Genomic DNA, 20,964 nt, shown 5'->3' with positions numbered 1-20,964 from the left:
CTTCACAGCTGGCTATGCTTCTTAATCTCCCTGAACATCTCTGCAAAATACGTTTAGCTATTTTACCCCGATTGAAGGATGTTTGCCATTTCCTTTAGCAAAAAGTTAACTTTATTATTCTCCAAGAACAACTCAATATTAACAAATTTCAGAGCTTTCTAGGAATGAAGCATTGATATTTACAATTAATATAAATGGGAGAAAATTACTTTTGCCTTTTGGAAATTCCCAAATTTTGTATGGGGTAGCACTAGCAAAAACAACCATGAAGTTTGCTCTGCAGAATTCAAATACAGTGAAATTATTTGTCTGAGGTACAAATCTGATAGTGCTGATTCTGCAGCACCCCATGATCTCCTCACAACAAAGCAGCAGCAGTGTGTAAATACAGAGTTAAAGTTTTCCTCTGCCTTCTCTCTTTACCTTTCATTCTCTCAATTTTTGTCCAATACTGCTAATTGGAGATTCTTTTTCTGCAGGCACACAAGAATAGAATAGAATAGAATAGAACAGAATAGAATAGAATAGAATAGAATAGTTGGAAGGAACCTTGAAGATCTTCTAGTCCAACCTGCTCAAGTAGGAGACCCTATACCTTTCTGGACAAATGGCTGTCCAGTCTCTTTTTAAAAACCTCCAGAGATGGAGCTCCCACAGCTTCTAAAGGCAAGCTGTTCCACTGATAGATAGTTTTATCAGGAAATTTCTCCTTATTTCTAGGCTGGATCTCTCCTTGATTAGTTTTCATCCTTTGCTTCTTGTCCTGCCTTCAGGTGCTTTGGCAAACTGGTTAACTTCTTTGTGACAGCTAGATCCTAGACTTTTGCCTATATACTTTTGCCGATATCCTATAAATAAATTCACTTTCTGCTATAACTATTAAACCATTCTCAGGAATGCTTGGAAGCACATCCAGAATATTTTAACCTCCAATATTATTTATTATGTGAGTACTCAACTCTAGCCTTGCTTTGGCTCTATGGGACAGTGACTATAATCCTGATATTTCAGGATAATGGGGCTTAAAAAGCCCAGCATTTAATTAGATGAAGGAATGGGTAGAGATGGAGTAGAATATAAAAAACACAGTCCTTCCAAGAGTTCATCTGTGATCTTAAGTTTCCTCTCACTGTATTACATTGCTTGTACTGGTCTGTCACTTATATTGTGCTTCTGTCATCTGAAAGACCCAATGTTATTACAAAAAGAGCCAACAGGACAAAGGACAAACAATGAAATAGGAAGTTTTTACTTGGGAAGGTCTATGGAGGAGAATGAGCAGTCTTTTGTTACCATAAATGGACCGAGGCACAATCAGTGAATTACAGCTGTAACTACTTTTGCATTTAAAGTGAAACAAGGCACCACTCTATACTCTACATAATTCAATTTATTTATATCTACAATGGCAGCTAGAAATGGATACTGAGATATAAAAACTGGATTCCTAGATAAACTGATGACCAAAGCCAATTCCTCGATTTATCTTCTCTTTTCTTTTGTCTGTTTACTCACCAGATTGTCGTACTGGCCCACTGTCAACACTGCCGCCAAATCCTGCCTTATCACAAAAGGGAGGACCCCAATGAGCCTCACAGTGGCAATTTTTTTTATTGTTGCAGACCTCAAAAGCAAAGCATGTACAAATATGAGCATGGAAAGCATGGAAAGCACTACCAAAGATTTATGCCTATCATAAAAATAATGAGTTTTCTTTGTGATGTTACAAAGACTACACCCTTTTATAGTTTATTCCAAATGGAACTCCAAGTGGAACAAAAATAATTGACTCCAGAATTAAAAAGTAACTGTAGGATCACAACATACATGGGTCCAGAATTATTTTGACAGCATTTTCTCTTCTACAATGTCCCCTTGAAGGAATGTAGACAATTTACTTTGTAGTTTGGAAGCTGCAATTCCAGCCATAATAACCTAACAACACTGATTGTTGGCATGCTACAAGATTATGGAAAGGCAGCCCATTCTGTAAGGAGTTTGTTTGTCCCTAGAGTGTTATATATGTATTATTGATTATAACTTTTAAGGGGTCCCAGGATTTGCTCATTGCCTTAACTGCTTTCTCAGATCAGTGAAGATCTACTAAATAAATTTAAATTGTACCTAGTCTCACAAGCCTGAAGAAGCTACAACAAAAATAGGTGCCCATTTGTGGTTTGTGCATAGATGTTAAGTGTCTTACTGAAATACTTGTGAAAGCTGCTGTATGCTAGGACAAAATACCATGCAAAATATTCAAGCATGTGTGGCTAAGTTAAGGATTGCCTGAAAAGGAGCCCCACCATTGAAATTTAGAAGGTTGATTATCCAAGACAGAAAGAAATAATATCGCTCCTGCTTGTCATATATAATTTCTGTCTTGCTTGATTATCTGAAACATTGTTTACAGTAATGATGGGTTATACTGCTTTTAATATATTTATATTTTAATTGCATAGTTGATTTTTCTCCTGCACATTTCCTTAGAGACCTGAAGGATGGGCTGACTTACTAAATGTTTTAACTTCATTTTTTTTGTAAAACATTTTTAAAATATTTCAGTTCTGTTACATCTCCTTGGCTGAACATGCAGCCTCTGTTCCAAACAACTGGATACATTTGAAAGAATCCTTTGCCCCAGTCTATTATGCCTGAAACATTAACAGGAGCATAAGTGAAATCATTCTATAGTTTTTAAACTGCTGAATGTTAATTTTTGCAAAGATAAGGTCACTGTGATCAGCAATATTGCTTTGTCAAATAAAAGCCACATTTCCTTTCTTGGACATCGAAAGGGCATTGAAAATTGATCTTCCTTGGAAGCAGAGCTGAAAAAAACCTGACAGACATATTACCAAATAAACCACTGTTTTAAGCCCTGTAACCAATGAATGATTTATTGCTCAGCTGGAGATTGACTGACTATAAAAAATTGAATCTGTAATACTTACCCCACGTCCGTGACATTTTGTCACACATTCATGAACACCAAATACACTGGTGTTTTGGCAACGGCGATTAAGACAGATCTGTGAAGACATAAGAGCAGGCAAAAGATAATTTATGGTATAAAGACCAAACAATTGGATATTTCTTTCGCGATTATATTTCTAATTCAAGACAGAATAGCCAATCTCTTCTGGTTACGATTTTAAACTAGATTTTGATTTAGTAGATTTAGTAAATTTATCAACCAATATTGCACCATGAAATAATATATCAAGATGCTAATACCTAAAAGGTTCTGAATGAAATAACTTGGAATATGGAACAAATCTGCAGGTGCAGAATATGTAGGAAGTATGATGACTGCCTTATTCATGGAACATTGTGCATACATCAATCTATCCTCTTTTCTTTCAGAAATCTGTTTCTTTCCTGACTGCTATATGTTATGTCTTTAGGACAACTGTATTTCTGTGCCACATTGAGTATGGTGTATTTTGAAGTTAAGAATACAAGGATGTAAAACTTAAAGGAGGTAAATCTGATGTTACAGCAGATCAAGGGCCCAGCATTTTGGGTCTCCCAATGGCCATGTAGGTCCATTAGGATTTCTTAACTAAAGCTTATTGGAAACTAGATATGCATCAGTGGTGGGTTTCAAATTTTTTTTATTATCGGTTCTTTGGGTGTGGCTTGGTGGGCATGGCATGGCTTGATGGGCACGGCTTGGTCGGCGTGGCAGGGGAAGGATACTGTAAATCTCCATTCCCTCCCCACTCCAGGGGAAGTTTACTGCAAAATCCCCATTTCCTCCCTATCAGCTGGGAATTGGGAGGCAGAGAATTGATGGGGGCGGGGCCAGTCAGAATTTTCACTACTGGTTCTCTGAACTACTCAAAATTTCCGCTACCAGTTCTCCAGAACTGGTCAGAACCTGCTGAAATCCACCTCTGATATGCATATTTTGGGATGGGATGGGCGGGCCACCAAATTGCTCTTTTAAAGTGTGGAACTTACCAGAGGTAATTTATTTATCTAGATTTACGTTGTGTTTATTTGAAAGTTCAGCAAATATTAGAAAGATACTATTAATTTTCACCACTTCCTTCTCTGAAGACAATGGAAAGTTTGAAATCCTATATGTGGACATTATTGCTGCGTGTGTATGTATTCAAATTGTTTTTTGACTCCTCCATAGTTTTTGGCAACTGCATAGATTGGTGTCTGCAATTTTCTTGGCAAGATTTTTCGAAAGTGATTTGCCATTGTCCCCTTCCTAGGCTGAGAGAAGGTCACCCAACTAGCTTTGTACCTAAGGTGGGACAAGAACTCACAGTCTCCTGGTTTCTAGCCTGGTGCTTTAACTACATACTGACTCAATGAACATCACTGTTTGTGGAAACCTAAGGTAGCATTCCTCTACATGATGGAGGAGTTGGCATACCCTTCCTCCTCCAAAAAAACAGACAAGGTAATGCTACTATTACATCCAATAATCGATGGAAACTATCCATTAGTTAGTAACCTGGAATTAAGAAGAAACTTCCTAACAGTGAGAACAATTAACCAACGGAACAGCTTGCCTTCGGAAGTTGTAGGGGCTTCATCACTGGAGGTTTTTAAGAAGAGACTGGACAGCCACTTGTCTGAAATGATATAGGGCAGGGCAAACTACTCACCTTCCTTACTGGTTTGGAAGTGCATGTGACCTTCTGCGCATGCGCAAAACTTTCTGCACATGTGCAGAAGGTAAAAACATATTACTTCCTGGTTAAAACCAGGAAGTAATGACACCTGGGTGGGGGGGGCAGAGCTTTGCTCTGCCATCGCTACTGGATCGCTGAACTACCAGCCACAATCGCTACCGGATCATGCGATCTGGCCCGATATGGGAGCATTTCACCCCTGGGCCAGGGGTCGGCAACCCGCGGCTCTGGAGCCTCATGTGGCTCTTTCATCCATCTGCTGCAGCTCCCTGTCACCAGTTGCCCCCACAATTGATATGGCTTTTGGTTGGGACAGGTAGAGGAAAAAGGACACCATGCTAGGAGGAGACTCTATGGTGGGGGAAACGGACTTCTGGTTGACAGGGGAAAAAGGATGGCATGCCATGAGGAAACTCTATGGTGGGGGAACTGGACTTCCGGTCAGCTCTAGAATTGAATGGGGGACTTCTGGTTAGCACCTTTGTGGCTCTTTGAGTGTTTAAGGTTGCCACCCCCTGGTATAGGGTGTCCCGCTTGAGCAGAGAGTTGGACTAGAAGACCTCCAAGGTCCCTTCCAGCTCTATTCTGATTGATTGACTATGGCACTGTCCAAACTTGCATGGTCCCTGTTCGTCCAATTTGTGGTGGGGAGGGGGGAGTGAGTGTATATGGGGTTGTGTAAGAGAGGGAAAAAGAGAACAGAAATAAGATAGAGGGCAAAGGTTCACCTCTGAATTACCATCTGCATGATAGAAGTGGAAAGTCCGCTCTTTATCTATGTGAAGAGAACCTAATTGTTTGAATTAAACTTTAGAAGTCAGCAGCTTCTTACTGATGCAAACACTATCCTATCCTAGTACACACAATTATGCAATATGATGCCAAAAAATTCTCTGCATCCAAGATATTTGTCAAAGCTTTTCTCTTCAACAATGGCATCTATATTAAGAGGCATTAAAAAAGGTGGGGTAATGTCAAAAGCAATTTGTGATAATGTCAGCAGTGGAGTGGAAAGCAACAGCTTGAAAGAAACTCCCAAATATTTAAAAATTCAAAATTCAGAATGGGCAATGGCAGCATTTTCTATTTTTTCAAGATCTTTCTGAAGAAGAGCCCATAATAGTTAAAATATTTCAAATGCTGCCAGAGGTTAATTTCTGTCCAGCTACATATTAAGTCTACCCCACATCCCCACCCCAAAATTAGACTGCTTTCCTTTGTAGATTAGATGCTTATGGGCTCAAACTTTCAACAGAATCGTCATTTTATTGCAGGGTTAAATTAGCATTTGCCTGAACAAAATACAGTTATCTTTTATTTATAGGGAAATGAATAACAGGGAGTGGCATGTAATCGAATGTTCATTGTTCATGCAATCATCATAGAGAGTTAACTTCACTATTTCACTGGAGCTGAAACACAAGGACAAAGAAAGATTGACATTCCCATAAAAGCAGACTCACAATGCAAACTAAAATGACCCACTTACAGAGTGCCTGATATATCATCAGAGTGGAGGAAAGATTATACGGTGCAGGAATGTGTATTAGATGCCAGGTCAACAATCAGATCTCTCCCATAATATCTGCTCTCCTTTAATTTGGGGACTTATTTCAGTAGGGCTAAAAGTCAGGCACCATTTTTATGAGCGGGCAGGGGGCAAAATGAAGCAGAACAGAATATTGATGCTTAATCAGGGTAGATTTTTCCCTTTAGGGAAAGGGAAAATTAGGAAAGAAATGAAAGGGAACCAGCTTCACAACCAATAAAATATACCACTGAAACCTCACAGCAAACAAACAAACCATTCGGGATCCCATGTCACACCAAATTATTTGTTTTCATTTACATATTGCATTTATAACGCAGCAGAAAAAAGCCCTCAGGGGGTCTATACTGGATCCTCTCCTAATTTTAATATCACAAAACAGCCCTATAAACACAGCTCAGCTAAAGGAGAGTGACAGGCCAATGGCTGGATGACATGAAGCAGTTCTTTGTCTAGTCCATATTGACCACACTCCATTAATGTGGCTGCTATTAAAATAAGAATAAAGATGTTTTAAAGAATAAAGATGGTTTAATTCAATTTATTTAAATAACCCTGGAGCTCATTTTTGGGAAAGACGAGCAAGCCATTCTCCCCTTCAGCATCCCTGCAGCCCTAAGGCAGTGTTCTTGGACCAATACTCTTCATATTATACATTAATGATCTCTGTGACCATATTAAAAGTAATTGTGTTCTTTTCGCTGACAATGTCAAACTATTTAACACTACCAACAATACAGCTACCCTTCAAAAAGACCTTGACTTTGTGTCAGAATGGTCAAAAACTTGGCAACTCCAAATCTCAACCAGCAAATGCTCTGTCTTACACATTGGAAAAAAGAATCTGAACACTAAATACAAGCTTGATGGACATTACCTTGTAGATGACCCCCATCCCGTTAAAGACCTTGGAGTTTTCATATCAAATGATCTAAGTGCCAAAGCCCACTGCAACTACATCGCAAAAAAGGCTTTAAGAGTTGTAAATCTAATCTTACGTAGCTTCTTCTCCAGAAACACTACACTACTAACCAGAGCATATAAAACATTTGCTAGACCAATTCTTGAATACAGCTTGCCTGTCTGGAACTCTACCACATTTCAGACATCAATACAATTGAACGTGTCCAGAAATACTTTACAAGAAGAGTTCTCCACTCCTCTGAAATACCTTATGCCACCAGACTTGAAATCTTGGGTTTAGAAAACTTAGAACTCCATCATCTTCAACAGGACCTGTGTTTAATTCATAGAATCATCCATTGCAATGTCCTTCCTGTTAAAGACTACTTCAGCTTCAATCACAACAATACAAGAGCAAACAATAGATTGAAACTTAATATTAACCGCTTCAATCTTGATTGCAGAAAATATGACTTCTGTAACAGAGTTATTAATACTTGGAACTCACTACCTGACTCTGTGGTCTCTTCTCAAAATCCCCAAAGCTTCAACCAAAAAATTGTCTACTATTGACCTCACCCCATTCCTAAGAGGTCTGTAAGGGGCGTACATAAGAGCACAAACGTACCTACTGTTCCTGTCCTATTGTTTTCTTTCATTATATCCAATTAATATAGTTATTACATACTTATGCTTATATATTATATAGTTATTTTCATGCTTATGCTTATATATACTGTTGTGACAAAATAAAAAAAATAAAAAAATAAAAAAAATATGCTATCCTGGATATGGGCGCTATTTTCAGAGAGGCCACAAAACACAAACTAACATAAAAAGAAAAACAGAAAAAGGCTCAAAGAAAAAACAAAAAGTTTACATTGTGTTATGATCTCAAAGATAATTTTTATAAAAGGATGTATTATTGGTACATGATGCCAGAGAAACTATCTAGAATGTATAAAAGCATTTCAAATGTACATTGAAAATGTGAACATCATGAAGGGCCATTTTGCATGTGGTGTAGACAAATAAAAAACCCCAAATATTTTGGATTCAAATACTGTTCATACTTAGATACAGAGGATTTTAAAGATTCAACTGAACTCAATTCAACAGAAGCAGGGAATTTTATTTTAAGGATTAATGGATAAATAGTTAGATAAAATCTATGGAAGATTATTTCAATATATGATTACAGCAGCAGAATTATTATATGTGCATAATAATAATAATAATAATAATAATAATAATAATAATGATGATGATGATGATGATGATGATGATGATGATGATGATGATGATGATGATGTTTTAATTTGTATACTGCCCTTCTCCTGATTCAAATTTGCCAGAAAATTTAAAATAACATTACACCCCATAAAAATTACAGAAATTCAAAACCCATCAAAATTCAATTAAAATTTAAAATTTAGAATTTAAAATCAGGCCAATCCAGCCATACGAAATAAATAGGTTTTAAGTTCGCGGCGAAAGGTTCTAAGGTCAGGTAAGTTGTCGAAGCCCAAGGGGAAGCTCATTCCACAGGGTAGGACCCCCCACAGAGAAGGCCCTCCCCCATAGATTGAAAGATTCAACATTACCCACTATGTAGGAATGGTTGGTGAAGTTGACATATTTGAAACAGTTAAATTGATTTCTTTAATTAGAAAAAAAAGGCATTATCTATTTTTTCTAATGATTGGAAGCCTCTTACAGACTTTTTGCATAAAAATAAAAGAAGGACTTTGATTTATGGTTTTGATACTAAGATACATTAACAAAGAGTGGAGTAAGTTGTTGTTAGTTTAGGAGAAAGAGGCTAGAATATATTTGTAGTTATATATTTTTGTAAAGAATATTGAAAACATTTTAATATTTTTTTTCTTCTTCTCTATTTTTCTTCAACTTTTTTGATATTGAATACTTTGTTTAAGTACTCAGGTGAATCTGCAACGAATTGTAATTCCATCCAAAGTACAAAATATGTGCAGACACATCATGATGCAAATGCTGTTCCTGATGTAGTTGTGTGAGATGGTGCACGTGTCCTTTTCCTTTTCCTTCTAGGATGCTGATGAAGGTATTTTATGGCTCAATTAAATTGGAACTTCTACCAAAAACAAGATCAGATGGCATGAATTTTTCTAGATAAATATATGCTGGCTCCTAGCAAACAATTTATTGTTTTCTAAATATTCACAAACTGACTACTTAATAATCTGTTCCAAAGTTTCAAGCTGACTGGTTTGATTCGCTATCTGGCATTTTGAGTTTCTTGCCTGTATGGAAGGATATTCTGTCTTCATATATAATGCCAAACTCCTTTTCCTTATTCCTTTTCAACGACTTATGCCCCTCAGTTTTGCATTCTGTTCATCAGTTGCATCTATCAGGTTTCAGTAATACCTTCTAAGTCATAAGACTTCAACTCTTCCTTGCTTGTTTACTCATACATTGGGTAGATGGATATGAAATCCTCAGTTCATCAAACTTGACTTGTCCCTTCCTTTAATTATATCCTCTTCATTGAGTGCTTCCATATCCTGCCACCCCTCCCTGTCTCAGTCCCCAGGGAAGTAGTATTGTTGAGTTCTCATCTCCTTCCTGATAATATTTACTCAGTAATGCTCTGAATCAAGCTCATCTCTTGCCAGACGTCATTTAAAAAATGAGGGACTTCTGGCAAGAGATGAGCTTGATTCAGAGCATTATTGAGTAAATACTATCAGGGAGGAGATGGGAACTCAACAATACTACTTCAATTGTCAGAGAATCCAAACTATTTCTTTTGGCACCATCTGTGTAGCCAATTTTCATTTCTTTATTTTTTTAATATGTGAGGCACGCTCTTTAACAGAAGATATGAAGAAATTGATGCTTGGCCCATATCTCTTTTATTCAATGTTTTATAACCACATTTGGTATGTAGATGTATTACCCTGGGTATCAGTCAAAATGTGTCTTGTGTATCAATCAAAATGTGTCATGTAGATGTATTTCCATGTGTATCAATAAAAAAGGAATAATTATTAGTGAACTAAGGAGTCTTCTGAACTTTCCCATTATATCCAGGCATCAAGGGGACTGTTCTTAACATATTATCAGGCTTACGAATCATTGGTTCAATCTCTTTGAGTAGAGAATCTCACTACCACACATGACATCTTCATCTTCAGGGCAGAGGCCAACATTCTTTCCTTTATACACCATGCAAAATCTTCTTCCTTGAGTCTTTGGTGCTTTATAGCAATAGCAAAAGCACTTAGCCTTATAATACCACTTCACAGTGCTTTACAGCGCTCTTTAAGCAGTTTACCAAGTCAGCATACTGCCCCCAACAATCTGGAACCTTATTTTATCCATGTCGGAAGGGTGGAAGGCTGAGTCAACCTTGAGATGGTGAGGATTGAACCTCTGGCAGTCAGCAGAATTAGTCTGCAATACTGCATTCTAACCACTGTACCACCACAGCTCTATCATGGCTGTTCTTCATCCAGAGATACATGGGTGGTTTAGTGGTATTCTTTAACGTCCTGCTAACATTTCTGCATCTATTGCAATAATTCCTTATCTTTCCTGATAAGCTGGAAAAGGAGTATTTTGTTTCCAGCCTCTTCATCTTCTGTTCTATGAAGATAATCTGCCTGAATTTGCAGCATGTACATATTTTCTAGTCTTCAGAGAGGAAAACAAATATGGTGCATCCCCTACAGATCACAAAAGCAGTTTTCTCCATTTCCATCTTGCTCAGATATATAAAAACAAAGAACTTGGTCACAAATATTTAGATACTGCCACAAGCTTATGTATAACACATGAAGCATATAGACCTCAAAAGTAAGTATAAGCTCAGAGGCTTAGATAAGCCAGAAACTAATCTTGATCTGTACTCTGCCAATAACAGGGGACATTGCTTTAACCCCACTTCTCTCAAATTCTCAGAGGCACCGTTCTCATAGCTTTTCTTTATTTTCCTTCTTTGCTTGACTACTCTGGAAAAGCTATGCATAGATATACTGAGCAAGATGTTTTATATATTCTTCTCAATGTGAAAAGCTTTTTCTTTGCTTTGCAGGAACTGCTTTATGCTTTGGCAACTTTCCCAGGTTTAAATATGCTAAAGCACATAGTTAATAGAGAAGATGAAAATGTCATCCAAAAGCCACTAAATAGCATAGTTCCAACTGTTAAGTCAAGGCATTCTGCATTCTCCTTTCAGAAAAGACCATAGCTTTGACACAGTGTTAAGATCCTGGAGTCCTTTTTCATAAAGAATCCCACCCCCCAATCAAGGAAGTAAAACCAACAGCTCATAATTAAAATCTGAAAACAGAAGGACTCAGGCCTATTAGGAAGATCTGTCTAAAAAAATTCAATTCTTATAAATCAGAGGACATTGTGTGGGCTATGTGTTACTTGTTATTTGTTTTATGCTTTAAAGACATTTCTAGGTTACCTAAGGACTAAAGCCCTCCCCGATGAAGCTTATACAATACAATCTAATAAATAATAAAGGAGCAAAAATTAATAAAATTAATAAATCAAGCAATAACCATTTATAGCCAGACAGTAGTAAAATATTGCACAACTAAAGATTAAAATCAAGAACAATCCAACTGAACACAATCACAAAAAGGCCAAGGAAAACAGATTAATTGTTGGGACTTAATGACAGAGCTTGACGGATCCCAGCTGGATGATCATTTTTATGGGCATCTACAGGAAAATTTCCAGGAGATAACAAAGCTATGCTGTATAATGCAACTGCTTTTTACATCCAAAATATGTATCTTATAATACACCAGTCTATTTTTTCATATATTTATGCATTGTTCCTAGTGTTACATTCCATAGAAGAAACATGCTACTGGTTTCAAAGTCAACCTGTATATATTTTGGAATACTCTTTTTAAAATGAATTTGATCATTTCACATGATCTTTCAGGGAAAATATTTTATATTTTAAAACAGGAATATCGGAAGTTGAATTAAATCACACCATTAGTTCATTATCTGTCTATGCCAATAGAGACTGTACCAGCTCCACTACATGGAGAATTTCTGCCCAGCCTGGAACAAAATTAATGTATTTGAAATAGTTATAACCTGTTTGATTCAATCTGCATAGCACTCTTGGGGTGCTGTAAAGTCAAATTCAAAGAGGAACTCCACCAGGTCCTATTTGTTACTGTTCTTCCAGCCAGCATTATTCCAAATCAGTAATGGGATAAAACTTTTGTGCTTAATATTCACAGGGGTGGGTGGGGAGGGAGGTGATTGGAAAAATACTAATTGATGTTTTGGGGCTTGTCTTTAGTTTTACAAGTGTTGAGCTAAGGGGTTCTTCCTTGTCACTTAGTCCTACCTTACAATCAACCTTTGCTGGTAACTCACCAAGATTTGTGTTGCATCCTGTTTCTTCTTGTCTGTCGGGCTCCAGTTTGTGTCCATTTCTTACATTTTCCATGTGGTATAGTATTTTAACAGGAAGCAGGCAGAATGTGGTAGAAATTATTTCTGATGTCTTTTTGCTTTTCTTTTCTGTGTTTGTATCGGCCAATAAAGCTATTCTATTCTATTCTATTCTATTCTATTCTATTCTATTCTATTCTATTCTATTCTATTCTATTCTATTCTATTCTATTCTATTCTATTCTATTCGGAAGTAACCAGCAGATGGTTTCTCAAAATAGGTACTGTTATTTTGGGGTGACCAAGTCTATTGAAGGCTTAGCACTTTTATGTGTTATTGTAATAATTTCTTCAGATCATCTAGCCTTTTTGTAATACCCACTTGCTCAGTATGTGGCAAGATATTATAAGAGTTAAGCAAGTTTGTCTCTAAGGGTTCTTCAGGACATTGACTTCTGTGGAAGGTACAGATTGTTTGCTCAGGCTGTCTCTTCTCAAGGACAGTGGTGATAGAAAGTCCTTGAAGTTACCTATTGTTATGCTGCCACAATTAAATTGTAAAGTAAGAGCACTCGTATTGCCAAGATGAGTTATTAATGAGCTAACTCCCTATGCGTGAAACACATGCATTGGGAAGATTTCAAAGTTGCTCAAAATTGGTTTTCTTTTGAACAACATGCTGGACAAGGTTGAGTGTTTAAAGGTTAGAAGGATTGTTTAGACTCTCCTGGATTGAAACCATTCAACCTTTTGCAAATCAATAATCTGCCTTTCACAGTGTAGAAGCTAACTGGGGGAGATAATGGCTGCACTTCTGGATCTCCATTTTCCTCTATTTACTCTGTTATTTTGAATTTGTAGAGTGATCTGATTTGGCTGTAAGTAATAGTTATGGTGGAATTGCCTTTTGTCTAATACTTCCTGAGAGAGTGATACTTGTCTTTTGTGCTCCTCTGGATGTAGTTTTATATCTCTTAATTTATGCTAACTCTCTTTTTAGGTTCCAAAATAGGATCTACCTTTCCACCACTTGTGTTTTAAGTCACAGTTGTTTCTGATTGAGTTTGATTTGACTGACTTAGCAAACTCAAGGTAAACCCTTCCAAACTCAATTGCAGAAAATACAACTTCAGCGACAGAGTGGTCAATGTCTGGAATGCTCTTCCCGACTCCATTGTTACATCCTCAAACCCTCACAGTTTCAATCTTAAACTGTCTACAGTGGACCTCACCCCATTCCTAAGAGGTCCATAAAGGGGGCGTGCATAAGCGCACCAGCGTGCCTACCGTACCTGTCCTACTGTCCCCATTTATTTTTATTCATTTCCTTCATTCATGTCCATGTTCATATTCATACCTGCTATTTTGTACATGTTTGACAGACAAATAAATAAAAATAAAGAAAGAAACTATGTTTAAATTTAATGAAAGACTCTTTTAAAGTCTTCACTTTGTTGTTAATTGTAGTTAAAAGCTCAAAATTGACAATACTGTTTATGCTGTCAATAATAATTGTCAGGTTTAAAGTCAGTAACATTTTTAAAATCCTTATCACCTTGTGGTATAAGCTTTGCAACTGTTGGACAAATGGCTTTGATCAGTGAAGGGGAAACTTCTTCAGGCATTGAAGCAGAAAGATATAAAAGTATGGAGCTCTCAATCTCCACTTGTAGATTCTATCCCAGGAGGTCATATCTGTTACAGAGACTAGTGGCAAGAGCTGAAGGGGCTGCTTACTTAGGGCAAGTAGATGTTTGCTTTTTTAGATAACTGTCAACTTGGAGCAGTTTTATAGGTTTGAGTGAAGTTTGAGAAACAGAATGTGAATGTTGCCTCTAATCCCCCCCCTTCCCCCATGGCAAAAAAGGTAAAAATACAAATCTTCAGAAAAAATAGTAAATATACAGGTCTCCAGCAGAACAAGAATGATAATAAATTGAAATAAAAATAAAGTAGAATGGGATAGAATGAAAAAAAAAAGAAGCTAAAGGTAAAGTTAAATTTTAAAAATCGGCTTTAGAGGCAGCTCTTAACAAGACATACTATGTCAAAGCCTTCTTTATAGTCTCCTCCACATATATACATAATTATAAGCATTTTAACAGAGTGGTACTTAATGGATAAAAGTTATAGTCAGGCAGTGATAACTGATGCTTGAATTAAGAATAAAAAGCCATATTTTCACCTGATCTACAAAGGTAATATTGACTTCAACCATCCAAGCAGTGTGCAAGAATATTAAAAGAGTCTAAATCTATCCTAACATGTTATCTGAGAGAGGACAATGGCTGATATGATATCCAAACCTTGAACTGCTCTTGAGAAGTGTCTATGGAGATTCTCATTCATCCAGGTCATAGTTGTCCCAAAGATGCAGGCAACTGGACTTTCTGGTTTTTTTCTTTGAAGATGTTTCACTTCTCATCCATGTAGCTTCTTCAGCTCTGACTGGATAGTGGGGAATGGAAGGATTTATATTCTTTGCAGACAGCTGGTCATTTGCATTCATGTAGAGCAGGGGTCTCCAACCTTGGTCCCTTTAAGACTTGTGGACTTCAACTCCCAGAGTTCCTCAGCCAGCTTTGCTTTGCTTTGCTTTGCTGGCTGAGGGACTCTGGGAGTTGAAGTCCACAAGTCTTAAAGGGACCAAGGTTGGATACCCCTGTTTTAGAGAGTCATTGAGGCCACCTGGAGGTTTATCTGTGTCATCAGGGTCACTTGAGTAGTGCAAATGGGTGTGGAACCTTCTTGGAACAGTTGAAAGGACTGGAGATAGAAGGTGTCATATTCCTCCCCCTCTGTTGAAAAAGGGCTGTTCAACTTTGACATAGATGGTCTCTTTGACCCCTCTTTCAAACCAACGATCCTCTCTGTTCAAAATGGGGACTTTGCTGTCTTCTTCAATCAGAGCTGAAGAAGCTTCTTGGATGAGAAGCAAAACGTCTTCAAAGAAAAAACCAGAAAGTCCAGTTGCCTCTTGAAAAAGCACCTTTGGGATGTTCTTGACAAGACAGATTTGATATTAATATTTAACTTGTTTAGGATAACAAGCCTAGGGATTTTCAGTACCATACGCTCAACTCATGTTCAAAAAATGTCAGGCAGAGGGAAGAGCATCAACAAAAAAATATCTCAGTCCTGTTTGATTTTCAGATAATTGAAAGCAGTTCTGCTGACTATTTAAAGGTATATAAGACAAGGAAAATGAGATTCTTAAAGATCAGCAATAGGAAACTATTTTTGTGGCCTGCAAGTATATTAAATGAAAAATCTCATCATAAAAAAATAATTAATTTGTTACTGGGTTTTTAATGTTGTGATCCTGCAAGGAAAGGAACAAAGATGGTGTTTGTGCTGCCTGTCTCACTGATTATCTGCCCTGTTATATAAATCCTAAAGGGTGAATTTGGGAGACTTTTTTTTTAGTCTTCATCCAAACATGTTTTATGAAATAAATCAGTTGGGAAAGAAAATTTATCAATGTGCATGGTGATAGATGTTATAACTTTATATGTTCAACATTTACTATTCCACATAAATTATTCATGTACATGCCAATGTGTCCATGCCTGAATTAAGCTCTGTCATCAACTTTAGCTGATTCTGCTGGATACAGGAAATATTGGAAACCATATTACCACTATTTTCATATTAACTCAAATAACAAGAAACTTCATATCAATTTTTGAATATAAACACTTTGTCTATTGCTTCATTGCAAGAGTAACTTGTATAGACCAAACATTTGCTCATTCTCCCCTTTTTTCCTAATATATAATTTATCAGAAACTGGTGTAACATAAAAAATAAGTATTTTTTCATACTATACATGCTTGTTTCAAAAATTTTATGTACCAATTTACCGCTACTCCTTCTGGCTAAACAGTAAACTGATTCCATGCACCATCAATAAACCCTTAAGTATACTTAACGTTAGGAGAGCTATTTGCATAATCCTTTATGTTAGGTTTGCCAGGCTATTAGTTCAAAGCACAGAAAGTAAGACTAAAAAAATAGGACTAGATGTAATACATATACATATGAAAGACCTTAGATATCAAAGGAATTGAGGGAAAGGATTTCTAAGCCTTACTTTTTCATCTTCACATTTTGTTCCAGCCAAGACAAGACCCGGATCAGGCATATCATCCCCCAAGTAAACATGTGTTCCTCGGCACAGAATTTTGCCTCCTCCTTGTAAAGGGATGTTTGTTTCTATTGAGACAGCATTGGTGCCAATTACAGGTCGACTCGCTCCCCCTTGACACTGAATTTTTCCACACTTTGAATCTCTGAAAAGAGAGGAATAATGCAGATAGTTGACAGAGCATCAGCATCTCTATTAGCACTGCTTTACTTATTTTTGTTTCGGACAGACGCACGGCTTATACCTGGGTTCACATTTGGCAAAAGTACTTTTGGAATCCTTGCCGCAGTTTCCATATGGATCTCCTGCAGAATTGACTCTCTGAAAGCATATCCCAGGAGCAGGTTTAGCGCCTAAAACAGAGGCAAACATATGGAATCCTTATGAAGTATGTAAGAAAGTAGAATCTTGGTGGGGAAGAGTGAAGAGAGGAAGTAGAAGAGGGAAATTCTTGGATTATGACTTTAAATTATTATTCAACACTGTCAGACTATTTACTGAATCTGCACTACTATTAATCTTCTCATAGTTCCCATCACCAATCTCTTTCCACTTATGACTGTATGACTATAACTTGTTGCTGGCAATCCTTATGATTTATATTGATATATTGATCATCAATTGTGTTGTAAATGTTGTACCTTGATGAACGTATCTTTTCTTTTATGTACACTGAGAGCATATGCACCAAGACAAATTCCTTGTGTGTCCAATCACACTTGGCCAATAAAAAAAAAAATTCTATCTAAAGCTCTCCCCACTTCCTTCTAAAAGGCAAACAGGCATCTCTACCCACCTCTGTGAAATCACAAGATTATTAGCAATTTCATGGCAGTCCCTTGGAGGTAAAATAAAATTAAAGAATACATTGTAATTGGAATAGCTATTCACCCAGATAAATCTTATTTAATACAACTACTTACATTTTGGAACTATAATTATATTCATATTCTTAAGGATCTCTTTCGCTCTATCTCCCCCCCCTCCCACTCTTACCCAAATGGCTGCAGCAAGAAATATTTGGTTCCAGCTTTTAGAATAAACTGTAATGGAATTTAAATTTCATACTCAACCATGAAGCCATGGTTTGGTTAAACATGGTTTATTAAATAGATTATAATTTGTTGGGCTCATACAATACATTATACCCAAACCATCAAACCATGTTAGTCCTTAATATGTTGCCATCTGAGCTGCATTAAGCAAGCAAAATAAGGTTAGTGACATTAACCTTATGCCTAGTTCATAAATTAATACTGTATTTGCACTTTTTCTAGTAAGAGGGAAAACTCAGTGTGGCAAAAGCACAAAATTAGCAAATAGAAAATTCTGTTTGTTACAATATAACCAAAATACTGGATGAGTATACTTATTCTTTTGTGTTACCAGTGGCCATCTAGTATGCTGAGGCAACCTGATACTCTTGCATTTAATTCTGTGCCTCCATAATTCCTTTTCAAACTGTTTATTTCTATCTAAATAGAAATCTATTTGTTTCCTCTATTTTTTTCTGTTCAAATAAGCTAAGCAAGCAAACACCCAATTTTTAGCCCTTCAAAGTAGACTGTATTAGGAAAACAAAGTCATACAGGTCAATATCACTTTTATTTTAAGTTATATTAAGAGAACCTTCCAAGTTGCTAACCTAATCTTGCATAGCTTCTTCTCTGGTAATATTGTACTAACTAGAGCATACAAAACATTTGCTTGAATACAGCTCATCTGTCTGGAACCCGCACTGCATATCGGACATAAATACAATCGAGAGAGTTCAGAGATATTTTACAAGAAGAGTCCTCCATTCCTCTTTGTTGTTGTTATTATTAGTTGCGAAGTCATGTCCGACCCATCGCGACCCCATGGACAACGTTCCTCCAGACCTTCCTGTCCTCTACCATCCTCTGGAGTCCATTTAAACTCATGCCTACTGCTTCAGTGACTCCATCCAGCCACCTCGTTCTCTGTCATCCCGTTCTTCTTTTGCCCTCAATCTTTCCCAGCATTAGGCTCTTCTCCAGTGAGTCCTTCTTTCTCATTAGGTGGCCAGAGTATTTCAGTTTCATCTTCAGGATCTGGCTTCTAAAAAGCAGTCAGGGTTGATCTCCTCTAGAACTAACTTGTTTGTTCGCCGTGCAGTCTAAGGGACTCACAGGAGTCTTCTCCAGCACCAGAGTTCAAAGGCCTTGATTCTTTGGCGCTCAGCCTTTCTTATGGTCCAGCCTTCACAGCCATACATTGCAACTGGGAAAACTATAGCCTTGACTATACACACTTTTGTTGGCAGGGTGATGTCTCTGCTTTTTAGTACTCTGTCTAGATTTGCCATAGCTTTCCTCCCCAGGAGCAAGTGTCTTTTAATTTCTTGGCTGCAGTCCCCATCTGCGGTTATCTTGGAGCCCAGGAAAATAAAATCTGTCACTACCTCCATTTCTTCCCTATCTATCTTCCCTATCTATCCAGGAATTGAGAAGGCTGGATGCCATGATTTTAGTTTTCTTAATGTTGAGTTTCAAGCCAACTTTTACACTCTCTTCCTTCACCCGTATCAAGAGGCTTTTTAGTTCCTCTTCGCTTTCTGCCATTAGAGTGGTATCATCTGCATATCTGAGGTTGTTGATATTTCTCGCGGCAATCTTAATTCCAATTTTTGATTCATCTAGCCCCGCCTTTCTCATGATGTGCTCTGCATATAAGTTAAATAGACAGGGTGATAGTATACAGTCTTGCCGGACTCCTTTCCCAATTTTGAACCAATCAGTGGTTCTGTATTCAGTTCTCACTGTTGCTTCTTGACCCGCATACAAGTTTCTCAAGAGACAAATAAGATGATCTGGTACTCCCATCTCTTTAAGAACTTGCCACAATTTATTGTGATCCACACAATCAAAGGCTATAGCATAGTCAATGAAACAAAAGTAGATGTTTTTCTGGAACTCCCTAGCTTTCTCTATGATCCAGCGTATTTTGGCAATTTGATCTCTAGTTCCTCTGCCTCTATGAAATCCTGCCTGTACTTCTGGTAGTTCTTGATCCACATACTGCTGGAGCCTAGCTTGTAGGATTTTAAGCATAAAAACCTGCAATAAAATACCTTATGCCACCAGACTCCAAATTTTGGGCTTAGACAACTTAGAACTACACAGACTTCAATCTAACCTAAGCATAGTACCTAAAATTATCTACCACAATATCCTACCTGTCAATGACTACGTCTGCTTCAACCACAACAATACATGAGCAAATAATAGATACAAACTCAAGGTAAACCACTCCAAACTTGATTGCAGAAAATATGACTTCAGTAACAGAGTGGTCAATGCCTGGAATGCACTACCTGACTGTAGTTTCTTCCCCAACCCCCCAAAACTTTAAGCTTAAACTGTCTACTGTTGACCTCACCCCATTCCTGAAAGGGACGTGCATAAGTGCACCTGCATGCCTACCGTCCCTGTCCTAATATTCCCTTTTTACTTACTCTTTTCAAGTATCTAAATTATGTTTATACTTTCACCTGTTATCTTATATATGATTGACAAATAAATATAAATAAATAAATAAGTCTGAATGTGCTTCCTTCCTCCCTCCTTTTATTTTTGTGAGAACTAGGGAGGGTCTTATTTGAGACATTTTTCTTGGGTTACAGTGCTGCTCCAAACTTAGATTTCATTTATCTGACTGTGGCTTTGGTAGTAGATGTTTCTCTTGTCACTCAAATTTATCCCCATTAAACCAATATATTGCTAGTTGAACAATGGATAAGATATAGAAGTAACTCCTTGAAGGTAAATATCTGATTTCTGAGTCATAAAACGTTAACAGCATTCTCTTCCCTTTCTTATTCAATCTGTATACCAAAATGATCATGAAGAAGCTAGAGTCTGAAGAATCAAAAATTGGGATAAAGAATGGAGCAAGAAGTGTTAACAAGTTTCAGTATATTGATGATATAACTCTTCTCTCAGGAACAAAAGAAGACCTGGAATGCCTGATCAAGACAAATCAAAGAAGAAAGTGAGAATTTTGGTCTCTTTCTGAACATCAAAAAGAGCAAACTCATGAGCACTGCAAGAAATAAAAAAATCAAAATAGAAATTAACATTGAAAAGATAGAATGTGTGGAAAAATTCACTTTCCTAGGGTCGCAGATCACTCAAAACAGTGATTGCAGCCCAGAAATAAAACATTGGATTGCATTGGGTTGCACAGCAATGATGAACATGAGCCGAATATGGAAAATCAAGGACACCAGCCTGGCAATCAATGTAGGTGAGTTCACTTTATTGTGTTCCCTGCAGCTA

The 20,964-nt window shown here is 37.2% G+C and overlaps 1 protein-coding gene across 1 annotated transcript in view; it reads right to left on the bottom strand.

Annotated features, from left to right (window-relative positions):
• Positions 1 to 20,964, bottom strand: part of ADAM12 (ADAM metallopeptidase domain 12) — a 302,284-nt gene that overhangs the window by 19,888 nt on the left and 261,432 nt on the right. Inside the window, exons 15-18 of the mRNA XM_058188276.1 lie at positions 16,911 to 17,019; positions 16,613 to 16,811; positions 2,952 to 3,029; positions 1,516 to 1,624 (exon numbers count right to left, since the gene is read on the bottom strand). Of these exons, the coding sequence (XP_058044259.1) occupies positions 1,516 to 1,624; positions 2,952 to 3,029; positions 16,613 to 16,811; positions 16,911 to 17,019 (495 nt within the window). The remainder of the gene's footprint in view (positions 1 to 1,515; positions 1,625 to 2,951; positions 3,030 to 16,612; positions 16,812 to 16,910; positions 17,020 to 20,964) is intronic.

This window comes from Ahaetulla prasina, chromosome 6 (assembly GCF_028640845.1).
Source record: "Ahaetulla prasina isolate Xishuangbanna chromosome 6, ASM2864084v1, whole genome shotgun sequence".
NCBI lineage: Eukaryota > Metazoa > Chordata > Lepidosauria > Squamata > Colubridae > Ahaetulla > Ahaetulla prasina.
The sequence above is the reverse complement of the archived record's forward strand: the minus strand, read 5'-3'. Positions and strand labels throughout refer to the sequence as shown.